Below are 15,335 nucleotides of genomic sequence, written 5' to 3'. Positions count from 1 at the left end.
GTATTCAATTTCATTCAGTTTTTTTATATAGTGCTAAAGCACAAGAGTCATTTCAAGGGCCTTTATAGAGTGAAGAGTCATCGTGATGAAAGTGCGTTTTGTAAAAACTGAAATATCATTGAGGTATGAGTCATACTTGTATTTTACAGGCTGCTCCAAGAGGCGTTATAGTTTCAAGCACAAAGAATGAGAAATCAGCTATAAATGATAATCATTTATACACAGAACAATGAAGAAAAAGCCATGTGATGCTACAGTGGTTCATCAACAGAAACGTGTCATTCAGTGACAAATGGCATGCCAATACATCTCAATGCAGTCAAATGAATACAAATGCAGTACAATCAAATGTCAAGTGTAAGCCGTTAGCACGTGACGGACAAACATTCCTTTGTAGAAACATATTTCCAGATAAAAGAAACAAAAACACTCTTATCACCAGCTTGAATCCGGTCAGCGTAGCTGCTCTACTGGAAGGAGCAGCTCTCAGTATGATCGGACCTGTTATTCTAGTTTCAGGGACACAGAGGAGAAAACAACACCTCTGAAAGACTGTGCTAAATGAAAATAAGGATCTCTGAGTGTGGAAAATGTCCTGCTGCCAAAGTATGACCAGTTGCTTGTTTGATGATGAGTATCTGCTTCATGTCACATTCATCTACTACAGAGATAGTGTTTAAATGTGTTTAACCTTGGAGTCGAGCACAAAGAATGAAGCCAACTCTGCAGCCTAGTTCAGTCACAGCAAGTCTCCACGAGGCTTTTGTTCTCAGCTGCTGTTCACCTGAACTTGTGTAAGCGTGATGAAACCGTTCTGCTGTCAGTCCACTCTGTCTTATATTACAGGGAGGGCTCATTGATATAATAATTCTTAACACTGTGCAAAATTGAATATTATCCGAGATAAGAGTTCTGTCCTGATCCATAAGCCCAGTGCAGTGTTATGAAGGCTGCTGCTTTTTCCTACTTTTGCTCTTTATTTGACCTCAGATTCAATGTGGACAGCTGCCACCAGCTTTGTGTCACACATATTACCTTCAGCACATGAAGGTAATGAAGGGGGTGCTGTTAGAGTCACAGTTTAGTCTAGATTGTGGAGTTTGTGGCTCTCAGCAGCTGACAGTGAATACATCTGCCAGCTCTGGGAGCTGTTGGAAGGTATTTGGTTCACTTTAGGGAAGTTAGAGTATTTGTCTGCTACAGTGCTGTGCTATGCTTTACTCGTCCCTCACCAGCCTTGGTAGTGGAATCACTAACTTAATGCTGCCTCACTGTGGATTTGAAGGTTCATGTAAAGTTTAATAAAGTTATTTATTTGTTTTTGTAGTCTGGCCCTGGACAAACGGCAGCTTAAGACAAGCTGAGTGTGTTTCCTGAACTCACAGCAAAAAAGTATCAAGAAGTCTTTGAAAGACACATTCAGATGCAGAAATCAACAGAAGCTCTGAGTTCAGATGATGCAAACAATGTCATGGCTACATCTCCTTTACAGACAAGCAAGCCAGCTATGCATGCACGTGCGTGTGTCGCACACACACACACACACACCATAGTTTTTAGTCTGACAACCTAAATTAAACTACCAACATACAGAATAAATTATTTTATAAAAATAAGGCAAATTATAACGTATCACACTTAATATACAAAAGCACTCTAGAATTGTTTACTGTCGCTATATGCACAAAGGCTCATTGGGACTAATTCATAATTATTATAATTCATGCCAAAGTTCTTAAAGTCAAAGTACCAGAAGTAAAGCACAAACACATGAAATAAAAACGCAAAGAAAATTAAGAATAAATAATATAAACATTTGAAAAAATATAATATCAATAAATAAATACATTACATACTGAAATCAAAGTCAGAGCGATATATATAAAAATATAAGATAAAAGCAAATGAACATACTGACTGATCCAAGGCCTGAAACTTTATGGCACCGTACACTGAAGGCTGTCCTTCCATCATATGAATCACTCCACACTGTCGCTGCCAGGCACTTCTGCGCCCTGTGCTTTAATACCCAAGCTAAAATACCAATGGTTTCCACTGTCTCTAAAGTCCTCAGCACATCCTCCAGGGTTAGTAGGTCGTCACCTCCAGCTACTCCCTATGCCTGCAAAACTACATCCTAACGTGTGTCCATATCGGCGAGGGTTCAGATGAACCACTCTTTCTTGCTCTCATCAATGGTTTCGGTGAAGGCCGGATCGTTGACAATGATCGCTGCGTCGGCACAGTCTGCTGACTCGGCTCCCTTTGCCTCATTAGTGTGGTAGGAGCCTTTGTGACGAAACATGTGACGGATCACAAACACCATGATGCACAGGACGCTGAAGATCACCGTGGAGATGATTCCTGGAAGAAAGCATGAGCAACGCAGTGAGCACTTTCTTTAACACAGTGAGCTTCAAGTATATTTGATGCAGCATTTGAAGAACGGACTGAAGACAAAGTCCAAAAAACAGCATTGTTCCTTATGTTGAGCTAGTCATTTTTAATGGCATGCTAAGAAGAAAGGCAGGAGAAAGGTCGACGAGGTGTAAACGTTGTGTTATGAAGAGTTCTTCCCTTTGATTAGCAGTTCACACGATTTTAACTGAGAGTTACAGTTACACCAGAGACCAGAGGCATCAACCGCGGCTCAAACTGTGTACTTACAAACTGGGTTGATGTTTTATGGCTTTTTCTCTGCTCATTTTTGCCATGTTAGATTATAAAGAGGATTTGAATTCTCACTGTTTCCTACAGTGAATATGTGGATTAACTCATGCAGTGAAAACAGTGACTTGGATGTTTCTAACCTCTTTCCTCTCAAACATCAGAACAACGCCAACATTAGCTCAGAGCAAGTTTATGAGATATAATTTTATTATTATACACGACCAGTCAGAGGTTTGGACAAACCTTCTCATTTAGTGTTTTTCCTTTATTTTTACTACATGTATCTACAGTATTATGTAGAAAGAAAAAGAAAAAAATGAAAAATAGCTCTAAATATGTTTTATATTTTAGACTCCTCAAAGTAGCCACCCTTTGGTGCAAACACTCGGCCTTCTCTCCGTGAGCTTCATGATGTAGTGACCTGAAATGGTTTCACCTCACAGGTGTGCCTGCCAATTCAATTTCATTCATATAGCGCCAAATCACAACAACAGTCGCCTCAAGGCGCTTTATATTGTACAGTAGATCGTACAATGATAGATACAGTGAAAAACCCAACACTCATATGACCCCCTATGAGCAAGCACTTTGGCGACAGTGGGAAGGAAAAACTCCCTTTTAACAGGAAGAAACGTCCAGCAGAACCAGGCTCAGAGTCAGTCTGTCAGGGTTCGTTTGTGGAATTTCGTGCCTTCTTAGTGGGGTTGGGACCATCAGTTGTGTGCAACCCACTGGACTCCACGGCTGCGCTTTAAAGATATCTTTAAAAGAGACATGAAACTATGCAGCATAAACTCCACCACATGGGAAATCAGCGCAACTCACGGAACAGTCTACTCAGTCACTCACATCAATGCCTGAAAGATGTATCCACAGCGGTGTGGACGCTACACCATTGTCTTGCTAGACGGAAGGAAGCCTACATTTTGCGCATAAGTGCAAACTACATTCAGGACCCGTTCAGGGATACAAGAAAATTCATCCCTGGCCACTACCTCTCACCGAGGGCAATAGCAGCCTGGAACAGAGTCTAGCCTCTCTCTAGGACAGCGGTCTCCAACCTTTTTTGCACCACGGACCGGTTTATGCCTGACAATATTTTCATGGACCGGCCTTTAGGGTGTCGCAAATAAATACAACAAAATAAAACTAGTACCGGTACCGAAAAAAATAAGATTCATTCATAACACACGTGAAAAGACCCAGGAAAACCGAGTTAATGATAAAAACGATAACAAAATAACGCTGAAAACCCTGAAAAACTATACATTTCACACCTGAGCCTCAACTGTCGCGGCCCGGTACCAAACGACTCACGGACCGGTACCGGTCCGAGGCCCGGGGGTTGGGGACCGCTGCTCTAGGAGATTGGTTCCAGAGCCCAAATGTTGCATTGAGGTGAGCCCCACCATATAAAGCCGGTATCTCAGTCTCATGCACAAGACTCCTTTCCCTACCAGAGAGGTGACCTTCCGTGTCCTGATAGCCAGCCTTGGTAGCCGGGGATTGGACCCCTGTCTGCTTCCCAACACACATTGCACCCGAACCTAACGGTGCCTCCTGTGGGTGGTGGGCCTACAGCAGGGCAGGCCCATGTCGCTGCTTCAAGCTGTGCCCGGCCAGGTCCCATGGACTAAGGCCCAGCTCCCAGACACTCTCCCTCCAGCTCCTTCCTCAGGCCTGGCTCCAGGGTGGGGTCCCAGCAATCCTATTCCAGACAGGGTACACTCGTCCGTTGGTCTTCTTTTATCCATAGCAGTCGACTGAATTGCTCTTCATCTGGCCTCTCACCCAGGGCCAATTTGCCTTGGGAGACCCTACCAGGGAGCAACAAAGCCCCCAACAACATAGGCCCTGGGATCACTGGGACACACAAATCCCTCCACCACGGTAAGGAAGCGTTTCATGGAAGGACATTTACTTCTCTCATTCCAAATTAATATTCCTGGTATCAAATATCACACACATATCGGGTGCAAAATAAGACACTTTTTTCATAAAATTTAGTGTAATGCACAGTAAATTTCAGAATGAGACAGGTTAGGTTCCACCAGGTGACCTCTGGGCAACCTTCAACTTGTCCCAGACAGCATAAAAATTCAATGTGACCGAAAAACTGAAAAATACCAGCGGCTCCGGGCGTTCCCCCTCAGCCTCCTGAGGCAGTTTTCAGAAAAGTTGACCTGTGACCTCGACCTTGAAGACAACATCACTGAGATTCAAACTGCTCAGAGATTTTTAATAGATACACCTATGGTATCAATTTTAAAATCATACATCACCTCGTTTTATGTACATCCATCTGTGCATTTTCCAATTATATAGACAAAAACAGAAGCTCAGAATCCTGGTATACTTAAAACTAAACATACCTCCTATGACAGCCGAGTTGCGATCCACACCATCACCACTGAACTTGTCCTCATTGAGGTTGAAAACAGCTCCAGCTGTGAACAAGGTAAACATCTGTTATCTATTTGAATCCTGAGAAACTTTAGAATTTTACAGTGGCATGCCCCTATATATGCTCAAACCCTATGTCAGGGGTGTCCAACGCCAGGCATCAGGGCCGGTGTCCTGCAGGTTTTAGATCTCACCCTGGGTCAACACACCTGAATCACATGATTAGTTCATTACCAGGCCTCTGGAGAACTTCAAGACACGTTGAGGAGGTCATTTAGCCATTTAAATCAGCTGTGTTGGATCAAGGACACAGCTAAAACCTACAGGACACCGGCCCTCCAGGCCTGGAGTTGGAGACCCCTTTCCTATGTTCTATGTGTTTCTACCACCTTCTATGTGCCAGGGGTCTCTGGCTGAAGCCATGGGGGAGATGGTCAGGGGGGAGGCTCCACAGTTTGAAGGAACCAGTATCCCATGGGTGCTGACAGGTGCTGCTATGCTGGAGCGCAGGGCAGCTTTCAGCGGTGCTACACTGTTAAACTGAACTCTTGACAGGCAGCCCATGAAACCCGGTGTGTTGTAGCGCTCGATCAGGATCGGGTCAATCTGGCCTGTTTCTAAAAGAAAGAGAAAGCAGCTTTAATAGTTTTTTTCTTTTTTCTTTAAGCTGTTTTTTAAAAGAAGCCACAGATTCGATGGAGCGTAGCGGGGAGGTAAACAGTTCCACAGTAGTGGAGGTAGGGTTTGAAAAGCGCAATCCCGCTTTGTTTTTAAACGTCTCCGTGGAATAGTCAGGAGACCACTATCATTGGAGTTGGAGAGTAGGGTTGAAGAAGCTCAGTGATATAGGCGGGGGCCTCGCCCAATGCAACTACGACTGAAACTCTTTTTTGGGCCTAAAAGCATGTTAGTCTTTAAAATATTCACTGTGAATAAATATTTAAATATTTTAAATAACAAAAATAATATAATAACAATGTTTTAAATGTGTTTATTGTTCACAATCCAATAAACTTACCTTTTAAGGTTAGGTTTTAAAGTTAAACCCTCTGACTTCTAGGCCACCCTTACATCATCAGAGCCCTGTACTACTAAGTGAGATTGTCCTTTTTTTGATCTACAGGGTGGGCCATTTATATGGATACACCGTAATAACATGGGAATGGTTGGTGATATTAAAGTCCTGTTTGTGGCACATTAGTATATGTGAGGGGGAAACTCCTCAAGATGGGTGGTGACCATGGTGGCCATTTAGAAGTCGGCCATCTTGGATACAACTTTTGTTTTTTCAGTAGGAAGAGGGCCATGTGACACATCAAACTTATTGGTAATGTCACAAGAAAAACAATGGTGTGCTTGGTTTCAACGTAACTTTATTCTTTCATGACTTATTTACAAGTTTCTCTTCGTTCACAGCCATTGACATGTCGAAGAGGTTAACACGTGAGGAGCGGATCGAAATTGTGTTGATATCTGGTGAACGCAGTAACCGGGTCATTGCAGCAGATTTCAATGCAAGACACCCTACGAGACCACCCATCTCCCATGCTACAGTCAGCAAACTGCTCGCTAAGTTTCGTGAAACTGGTTCAGTGTTGGATTTGCCAAAATGTGGACGCAAGAAAACTGTCACTAATGAAGAAACATCAGTGGCTGTCCTAGCTTCATTCAGCAAGAGCCCACAGCGTAGCACTCGCCGCATGTCACTGGAGAGTGGCATTAGTCGAACATCCCTTTGGCGGATATTAGCTACTCACAAATGGCCCCCTTACAAACTCCAGCTACTGCAGCATCTCAACGAGGATGACCCAGATCGGCGCACAGAATTTGCAGAATGGGTAAAACAAAAATTGGAACAGGACCCTCAGTTCACGCAGAAGATTTTGTTCAGTGATGAGGCAAACTTTTATGTGAATGGTGAAGTTAACAAACAAAACCACCACTATTGGTCTGACACTAACCCACATTGGATGGATCCCTCCAAGACTGTTGGAACAACAAAAGTGATGGTTTGGTGTGGTATATGGGGTACAACGATAGTGGGTCCATTCTTCATCAGTGGAAACCTCAAGGCCACTGGATATTTGAAATTGCTACATGATGATGTGTTTCCCTCTTTATGCACTGAAGCTGGCACGTTCCCTGAGTTTTTCCAGCAAGATGGTGCACCACCACATTATGGGTGCCAGGTCCGAGCATTCCTAGATGAACAGTTTCCTGGAAAGTGGATTGGTCGTCGTGGGCCAGTTGAATCGCCCCCAAGGTCTCCCGATCTGACCCCCTTAGACTTTTATCTTTGGGGTCATCTGAAGGCAATTGTCTATGGTGTGAAGATACGAGATGTGCAGCACCTGCAACTACGGATACTGGATGCCTGTGCTGGCATTTCTCCTGCGGTGTTGCTATCAGTGTGTGAAGAGTGGGAGAAGAGGGTTGCATTGACAATCCAACACAATGGGCAGCACATTGAACACATTTTATAAGTGGTCAGAAACTTGTAAATAAGTCATGAAAGAATAAAGTTACGTTGAAACCAAGCACACCATTGTTTTTCTTGTGACATTACCAATAAGTCTGAAGTGTCACATGACCCTCTTCCTATTGGAAAAACAAAAGTTGTATCCAAGATGGCCGACTTCTAAATGGCCACCATGGTCACCGCCCATCTTGAGGAGTTTCCCCCTCACATATACTAATGTGCCACAAACAGGACTTTAATATCACCAACCATTCCCATGTTATTACGGTGTATCCATATAAATGGTCCACCCTGTAGTGTTGCTCTAATGATATTAGAAACAGTAAAAGCTAAATGCCATTTCAACTTTTTACTTCATTTTTATTTTATTTTTTTCAACACAAAACATATTTGGATTCTAAGAACTAGAAGCTCATCATTTCAGGTAGGAAAAAAGGCACACAAAAAAGTTAATAAGTGACTGGTACAAGAATAAATAGGACAATATTCAGATCATAGAACATCACTCAGCATCCCTTTATGGAGTCAGTCATGCAAAAACAGCCATATGCACACACACACACACACACACACACACACACACATCTCTAGACTCACCAAAGACTTTGCCAAGAAAGATACTTTTGACCAAAGTGAACTGGGTGTCAGAGGCCTGAGGCAGCATATATGTGGACACTGGATAATGGTCCAGCTGGATAATGTGGACAGAGAAAAGCAACAGTCAAGTTTAACTGATAAACTGAATCTTCTTTGAACTTTGTCTGTCAAGTTTTAAGACTCCTGTCCTTGATTTGGTGAAAAGAAGTTTGTTTAAGCTAAAAACTAGTTTTTTAATATAATTTGATGTACTTTTTTTTATAATAGAATTATTCTTTCAGCAGATATAATTCACAATTGCAACTAATTACAATTTGCAATTCAGTTGAACTCGGGGTTTAAATACATTTTTCTACTCTGACTATCAATATGTCAAACTAGCACCTTTAGCAGCTTATCTCAAAGTAGTGACTTCCAGAAATATATACACTACCAGTCAAGGGTTTGGACACACATTCCTATTTAATGGTTTTCCATTATTTTTACTACTTTCTTTTTTATTATTATGATAATAATAATTATTATTATGATAAGATATAAGAGTTGGAAGAAAATAATACAAGTGTGATTGTGAGTAGTGAGAGTGAAGTGAGCGTGACGTGTTAATGTATTCAGTCCAGGATTAATGTAATTTAGGAGACAATTATAACAATAATGATAATAATAGTTAAAGCAACATTAACTCAGTATTATCACCAGTATCACCAATAATCATAATAATGACGATAATGACAGCCATAAGTATGACCAATGACCAGCTATGAACAATAACAGTCATGACCATGACAACAATAACATTGTTATAAGAAGAATATAATAGCTCACAGCGGTATTCTGCTAAAATAAGCTGGAGGGATGATTCAGAGGCTTTACCTGCAGGGTAGGAAAGGTCTTTTTCTCTTTCCTTTCATACGCCCCCCTCCTTTTTGGTAAATGGTAAATGGACTAGTTCGCATATAGCTCTTTTCTAAACACTCAAAGTGCTTTACTTAACTTGGTTCATTCACCCACTCACACCAGTGTTGAAGTCTTGAATGACTGGTAATAATACGACTGGTATGGAGCAGAATTCGAACCACCAGCCCTCTGTTTATTGGACAATCTGCTCTACATCCCAAGCCACTGGCACCCACTGCTCTCTTCCTTTTTGGAGTTAGGACCATAGAGCTCTGGGCTGCCCCCAGACCTGATTGGAGGGAACCCTGAGGTATGGCCCCCTTTAGATTAGCCCCCAGAGCCAAAGGAGAAAGCCTGTTTATAAGTGGATCGGTGATCAGGTTAAAAGGTTTTGCGTTTTTGTTTTTTTGTTTGTGTACAAGGGGGAATCAAAGGTGGTTAGAGGTGATTAGGATGTGAAATGGGAGATGAGGAGAGCGCGAAAAAAATAATTAAGATATATCAGGCAGTAGCATACATTATTTTAGTGATGATAGTGGACCAGTTTTTATTGAACTCAGCTGATTTCTGTTTGAGAGCAGGTGACATTTTTTTTCTTAGGATATATAATCTAATAGAAGGTTCTTTCACTGTGAAATGGACGGATGGATGGATGGATGGACGGATGGATGGACGGATGGATGGACAAATGGATGGATGATTCAGCGGTTTAAATTCTTTTGAACCAATTTAAGCAAGGAGGTGAAATTCATGCTGAACAGGATTTGGTCAGCTTGGAGGAAACATTAATATTTAATATGTAAGATCTGCCCCATCCTCCTCATCCATATAGAGTGGCAAAATAGTGGATTTCGACCAGGTTATAGAGAAGCTGAGACTTCTGAAAGCAAATCTATAACCCAAATGTTTGCTGCAAAGAGTGGGGATCCTGAAGGAGCAATAAAACATCTACATAAAGAAGAATTTTGTTGTGTATTAGACATTGAAATACCTTTAATATTGCCATTTTGTCTTATAGTAGCAGCTAGCGGTTCTATGAATAACGCAAATAGCGATGGAGAGAGACATATTTGCCTGGCACCAGTGTGAAGAGTAACGCTTTGTGTAATTAACCCATTGGTGGTGACTGTGGCCACTGGCGATGTGTAAAACTCTTATCCAACTGATAAATGATTCTCCAAATCCAAATTTCTTAAATATTGCAAACAGAAATTTCCAGCTTACTTTGTCAAATGCTGCATTGAGTGATACGATTAGTGCCACTGTTACTTTTTTGATACTGTGAAAGCTGCGTTAACTTGAACATAAGCCATACTAAATATGTCTTATATTTTAGATTCCTGAAAGTAGCCACCCAGCTGCAAACCCTCGGCCTTCTCTCAGCTTCATGATGTCGTCACCTGAGATGGTTTCACCTCACAGGTGAGCCTGTCAGGGTTCATTGGTGGAGTTTCTTGCCTTCTTAATGGTGTTGGGACCATCAGTTGTGTTGTGCAGCAGTCAGGTTGGTGCACAGCTGACAGCCATGTTTGACAGCTGTTAGAGTTCATATTATGGCAACAACCAATGAGCTGAGTAAAGAGAAACAACAGCCCATCATTACTGTAAGAACTGAAGGTCAGTCAGTCCAGAAAACTGCTAAAACTTTGAATGTGTCCCGAAGTGCAGTCAGAAAAACCATCAAGACTACGATGAAACTGTCTGACATGAGGACGCCCCAGGAAAGGAAGACCAGGAGTCCCTCTGCTGCTGAGGATACAATCATCCGAGTCACCAGCCTCAGAAATCACAAGTTAACAGCAGCTCAGATCAGAGCCCAGATAAATGTCACACAGAGCTCCAGTAGCAGACACATCTCTACATGTTCAGAGCAGACTGTGGGAATCAGGCCTTTATGGTCAAATAGCTGCTAAGAAACCACGACTAAGGAAAAGCAACAAGCAGAGATTTGTTTGGGCCAAGAAACACAAGATGAGTCCAAATTGGAGAACTTTGATTCCACCCGCCGTGTCTTTGTGAACGATGGTCTCTACATGCATGGTTCCCACTGTGAAGCATGGAGGAGGAGGCGTGATGGTGTGGGGGGGCTTTACTGGTGACACTGTTGGGGATTTATTCAAAACTGAAGGCACACTGATCCAGCATGGCTACCACAGCATCCTGCAGCAACATCCCATCATGTATTGTTCCACAGGACAATGACCCCAAACACACCTGCAGGCTGTGTGAGGGCTGTTTGACCAAGAAGGAGAGTGATGGAGTGCTGCACCAGATGGTCTGGCCTCCACAGTCACCTGACATAAACCCAATGGAGATGGTTTGGGATGAGATGGAGCGCAGAGTGAAGGCAAAGGACCAACAAGTGCTCAGCATCTCTGAACTCCTTCAAGACTGTTGGAAACCATTTCAGGTGACGACCGCATGAAGCTCATGGAGAGAACGCCAAGAGTGAGCAAAGCAGGAATCAAAGCAAAGGGCGGCTGTTAGGAAGGATCTAAAATATAAAACATGTTTTGAGTTATTTCACACTTTTGTTTACTACATAATTTCATGTGTTCATTCATAGTTTTGATGCCTTCACTGAGAATCTAAAATGTAAATAGTCATGAAAATAAAGAGAAACCATTAAATGAGAAGCTGTGTCCAAACGTTTGATAGTGGTTAGTGTATATTTTCCAATACTAAGTTTTGAAGCAGCGTGTATCTCCAGCTAAAGACAAATTCCTAGCTTCTGTTATTTCTATTTACACGTGGAAAAAAATATGTGAAAGTGACAAAGAACTTACACATACATTTCTCAGTAACACAGGGGTAACAGCATGTAAATAGTTATTCTATATAATAAGTCTTTGTTATAAATTGTGTCTTTGATGACATTCCAGCAAAAAGTGCTGCATTAAATCACTCCTAATACAAACTTAATACTCACTATGAAATATTTGCTACAGCTTCAAACTAAAAGAATTTTCAGCTGAAGACTTTTATTATTAACTTGACTGCATTTTGCAATTCATCGCGTATTGTAGTGGCAGGATTCACTAACCTGTAGCCGTATCTCCCTTAAGCTCCTAGTTATGTTGACAGAATGTGGCTGACCGTTGGCCATGTTACGATGGTCAACATCTATGGTATACGGTTCTGTGAGTCCTCCAAGGCTGTAGCGGATCTGGAGAGTGCCTGAAAACACAAAGAAATACGTACATTTCTTACAGTTCATAAATGGTAAAGGGACTGGTTCTTACATAGTGCTTTTCTACTCTGAGCATTCAAAGTGTTTTCTACAACTTGCCTCATTCATCCATTCACACAAGCACTTTTTTTCAATTGTTCTTCTATAAAGGTGCTTGCTATCTAACATTTACACCGACACTCTGATGCATCAGAGTGCAACTTGGGCTGAGTATCTCTCCCAAGGATATTTGGCATGGAGACCACCCTAGATAAAGTTTATAAAGATGAGAACACATTAAATGTATCAGATACGACACTAATAAGCCTACCATTGTGTCTGAGCACCACAGCCAAGTAGTCCTGAGTTCTGGAACTGATGTAGACAAGAATGCTGGGAGCACTGTAGGTGCTGAAGCTGAACACAAGCTCCTCCTGAGTCAGGTTGGCCTCACTTGAAACACCAACACCTGACAGACTCTTCACGTCCCTCAATGCAAAAGGTCCCCCCTCTGGCAGCAAGTCGTAACGCACCAATGTCCCCGTCTCAAAGTAGCCGCCTACATCTAACGTATAATTAAAGAATAAAGAACATTAAAACATAGCGGAAATTCTTATTGATTATTAAATCTGAACCCATCTAATCTCAAACAGGGTGTTGGTCATACCATCAGTGCAGAAGGGTCCATCGTAAGCAGTAAGGGAGCAGTCACAGGAGTAACCATTGTAATGCTCTACACACTTTCCTCCATTTCTGCAGTGCATCCTGTAGCTGTTGCAGTGGCCCTGGCAGCCTGGATTCACACCTGGAGTCCCTTTTGCCCATTCCTCCAGGTCAAAGGTCACACCATTAATCTTCAGAGCTCGCATGCAGCCCAGAAAACCCCTTTGACCACTTGAAGCACCTGGTATAGAAGTAAGGCAGAATAATCCAGAACAGCATTAAAAACATCTTCAAATAACGAGTAATTCAATGTGATATGCAGATTAGCACATTACTGTTGAATGAGTTTCTTGTTTTTCGTGTGCTCCAGTCCGCAGTGGCTTCCAGCTAACGGTACAGAAATCAGAAAATAATGACATCTCATGCCCCACTTAGACTGGAGGTGCCAGGGATCGAACCACTAACCTTCTGATCAGTAGACGACCTACTCTACCTCCTGAGCTACAGCCACCCCAATCGAAGTCAGCAGCGCTCCACCCACATATACACAGTGCAGGTAGAGCACCACTTTTCCTTTCTGAGTCGCCTGACAGTTTGCCAGAATCTCTTCAAGGCAGTTTGGAAGTCTTTTTCCATTATCTTTCCTCCCACACCCGAGTTTTTGCTTCAGCCACTGCCGTCACCACATTCCACTTGGCCTGTTAGTACCTATTGGCTGCCTCCAAAGTCCCACAGGCTAACCAAGCGCGATAGGACTCCATCTAAAGCCTGATGGTTCCCTTCACCCCTAGTGTCCACCTCTGGTGTTCAGGGTATACCATCACAACAGGCACCAACAACCTTGTAGCTGCAGCTCAGTGCAGCAGTTTCAGCAATGCAGGTCCATTTAGACTCAGTGTCTCGTGTCTCAGAATGCTGTAGATCAGGGGTGTCCAACTCCAGGCCTCGAGGGCCGGTGTCCTGCTGGAGGGCCTGGGTCAACACACCTGAATCAAATGATTAGTTCATTACCAGGCCTCTGGAGAACTTCAAGACATGTTGAGGAGATAATTTATCCATTTAAATCAGCTGTGTTGGTTCAAGGACATATCTAAAACCTGCAGGACACCGGCCCTCGAGACCTGGAGCTGGACACCTGTGTTGTAGATGCTCTTCTGGAGGTGGGAGTTGAAGATCTTGTGGCGTCTGCCAGGCATTCCCAGCGCACCCTCACTATACATTTAGGTCTAGCATCCTCTCCCATCACCTGATCCAACTCACCACCCTAATATTAGCATTAGAGTAGGGTAATTAGTATAAGTACATAAGCATAATTCTGGTGATTTGATTATTATTTTGTCCATCCATCCATCCATCTTCATCCGCTTTATCCGAGGCCGGGTCACGGGGGCAGCAGCCTAAGCAGAGAGGCCCAGACCTCCCTCTCCCCAGCCACCTCCTCCAGCTTATCCGGGGGAACACCAAGGTGATGCGGACCGGTGCAGCGTCCGCATCACTGCAGCCGCAGCCCCAATCCGTCTGTCGATCTCCGGCTCCCTTCTCCCATCACTCGCGAACAAGACCCCGAGATACTTGAACTCCTCCGCTTGGGGCAGAAACTCATCCCCGACCCGGAGTAGGTACTCCACCCTTTTCCGGCTGAGAACCATGGCCTCAGATTTGGAGGTGCTGATCCTCATTCCCGCTGCTTCACACTCGGCTGCGAACCGTTCCAGTGCGAGCTGGAGGCCCTCACCCAATGAAGCTAACAGAACCACATCATCCGCAAGAAGCAGAGATGAGATTCTGAGGCCACCAAAGTGAAAGCCCTCCGCCACTTGGCTGCGCCTAGAAATCCTGTCCATAAAAATTATGAACAGAACCGGTGACAAAGGGCAGCCCTGGCGGAGCCCATCACCCACCGGGAACGAGTACGACTTATTGCCGGCAATGCGAACCAAGCTCTTGCAACAGTTGTATAGGGATCGAATGGCCCGTAGCAATGGGCCAGACACCCCATACTCCCACAGCACCTCCCACAGGACACCCCGAAGGACACGGTCGAATGCCTTCTCCACAAACACATGTAGACTGATTGGGCAAACTCCCATGCACCCTCAAGTATCCTTGAGAGGATAAAGAGCTGGTCCAGTGTTCCGCGACCAGGACGAAAACCGCATTGTTCCTCCTGTATCCGAGGTACGACTAGCGGAGGAACTCTCCTTTCCAGCACCCTGGCATAGACTTTCCCAAGGAAGGCTGAGGAGTGTGATCCCCCTGTAGTTGGAACACACCCTCCGGTCTCCCCACTTAAAGATGGAGACCACCACCCCGGTCTGCCAGTCCAGGGGTACTGCCCCTGATCTCCACGCAACATTGTAGAGGCGTGTCAACCAGGACAGCCCTACAACGTCCAGAGCCTTCAGGAACTCGGGGCGGACCTCATCAACACCAGGGGCTCTGCCACCAAGGAGTTGG

The 15,335-nt window shown here is 43.7% G+C and overlaps 1 protein-coding gene across 1 annotated transcript in view; it reads right to left on the bottom strand.

Moving 5' to 3' along the window:
• Positions 1-199: 199 nt before the first annotated feature.
• Positions 200-15,335, bottom strand: part of cntnap2b (contactin associated protein 2b) — a 40,759-nt gene continuing 25,623 nt past the window's right edge. Inside the window, exons 19-25 of the mRNA XM_084911252.1 lie at positions 12,883-13,119; positions 12,547-12,780; positions 12,090-12,223; positions 8,150-8,243; positions 5,463-5,690; positions 5,043-5,117; positions 200-2,364 (exon numbers count right to left, since the gene is read on the bottom strand). Coding sequence (XP_084767378.1) covers positions 2,165-2,364; positions 5,043-5,117; positions 5,463-5,690; positions 8,150-8,243; positions 12,090-12,223; positions 12,547-12,780; positions 12,883-13,119 — 1,202 coding nt within the window. The 3' untranslated portion in view covers positions 200-2,164. The remainder of the gene's footprint in view (positions 2,365-5,042; positions 5,118-5,462; positions 5,691-8,149; positions 8,244-12,089; positions 12,224-12,546; positions 12,781-12,882; positions 13,120-15,335) is intronic.

The sequence above is a fragment of the Perissodus microlepis genome, chromosome 18 (assembly GCF_051167445.1).
Source record: "Perissodus microlepis isolate ML-2025 ecotype Zambia chromosome 18, ASM5116744v1, whole genome shotgun sequence".
Lineage (NCBI taxonomy): Eukaryota > Metazoa > Chordata > Actinopteri > Cichliformes > Cichlidae > Perissodus > Perissodus microlepis.
Note: the sequence above shows the minus strand (reverse complement) of the source record. Positions and strands in the feature narration are given on the sequence as shown.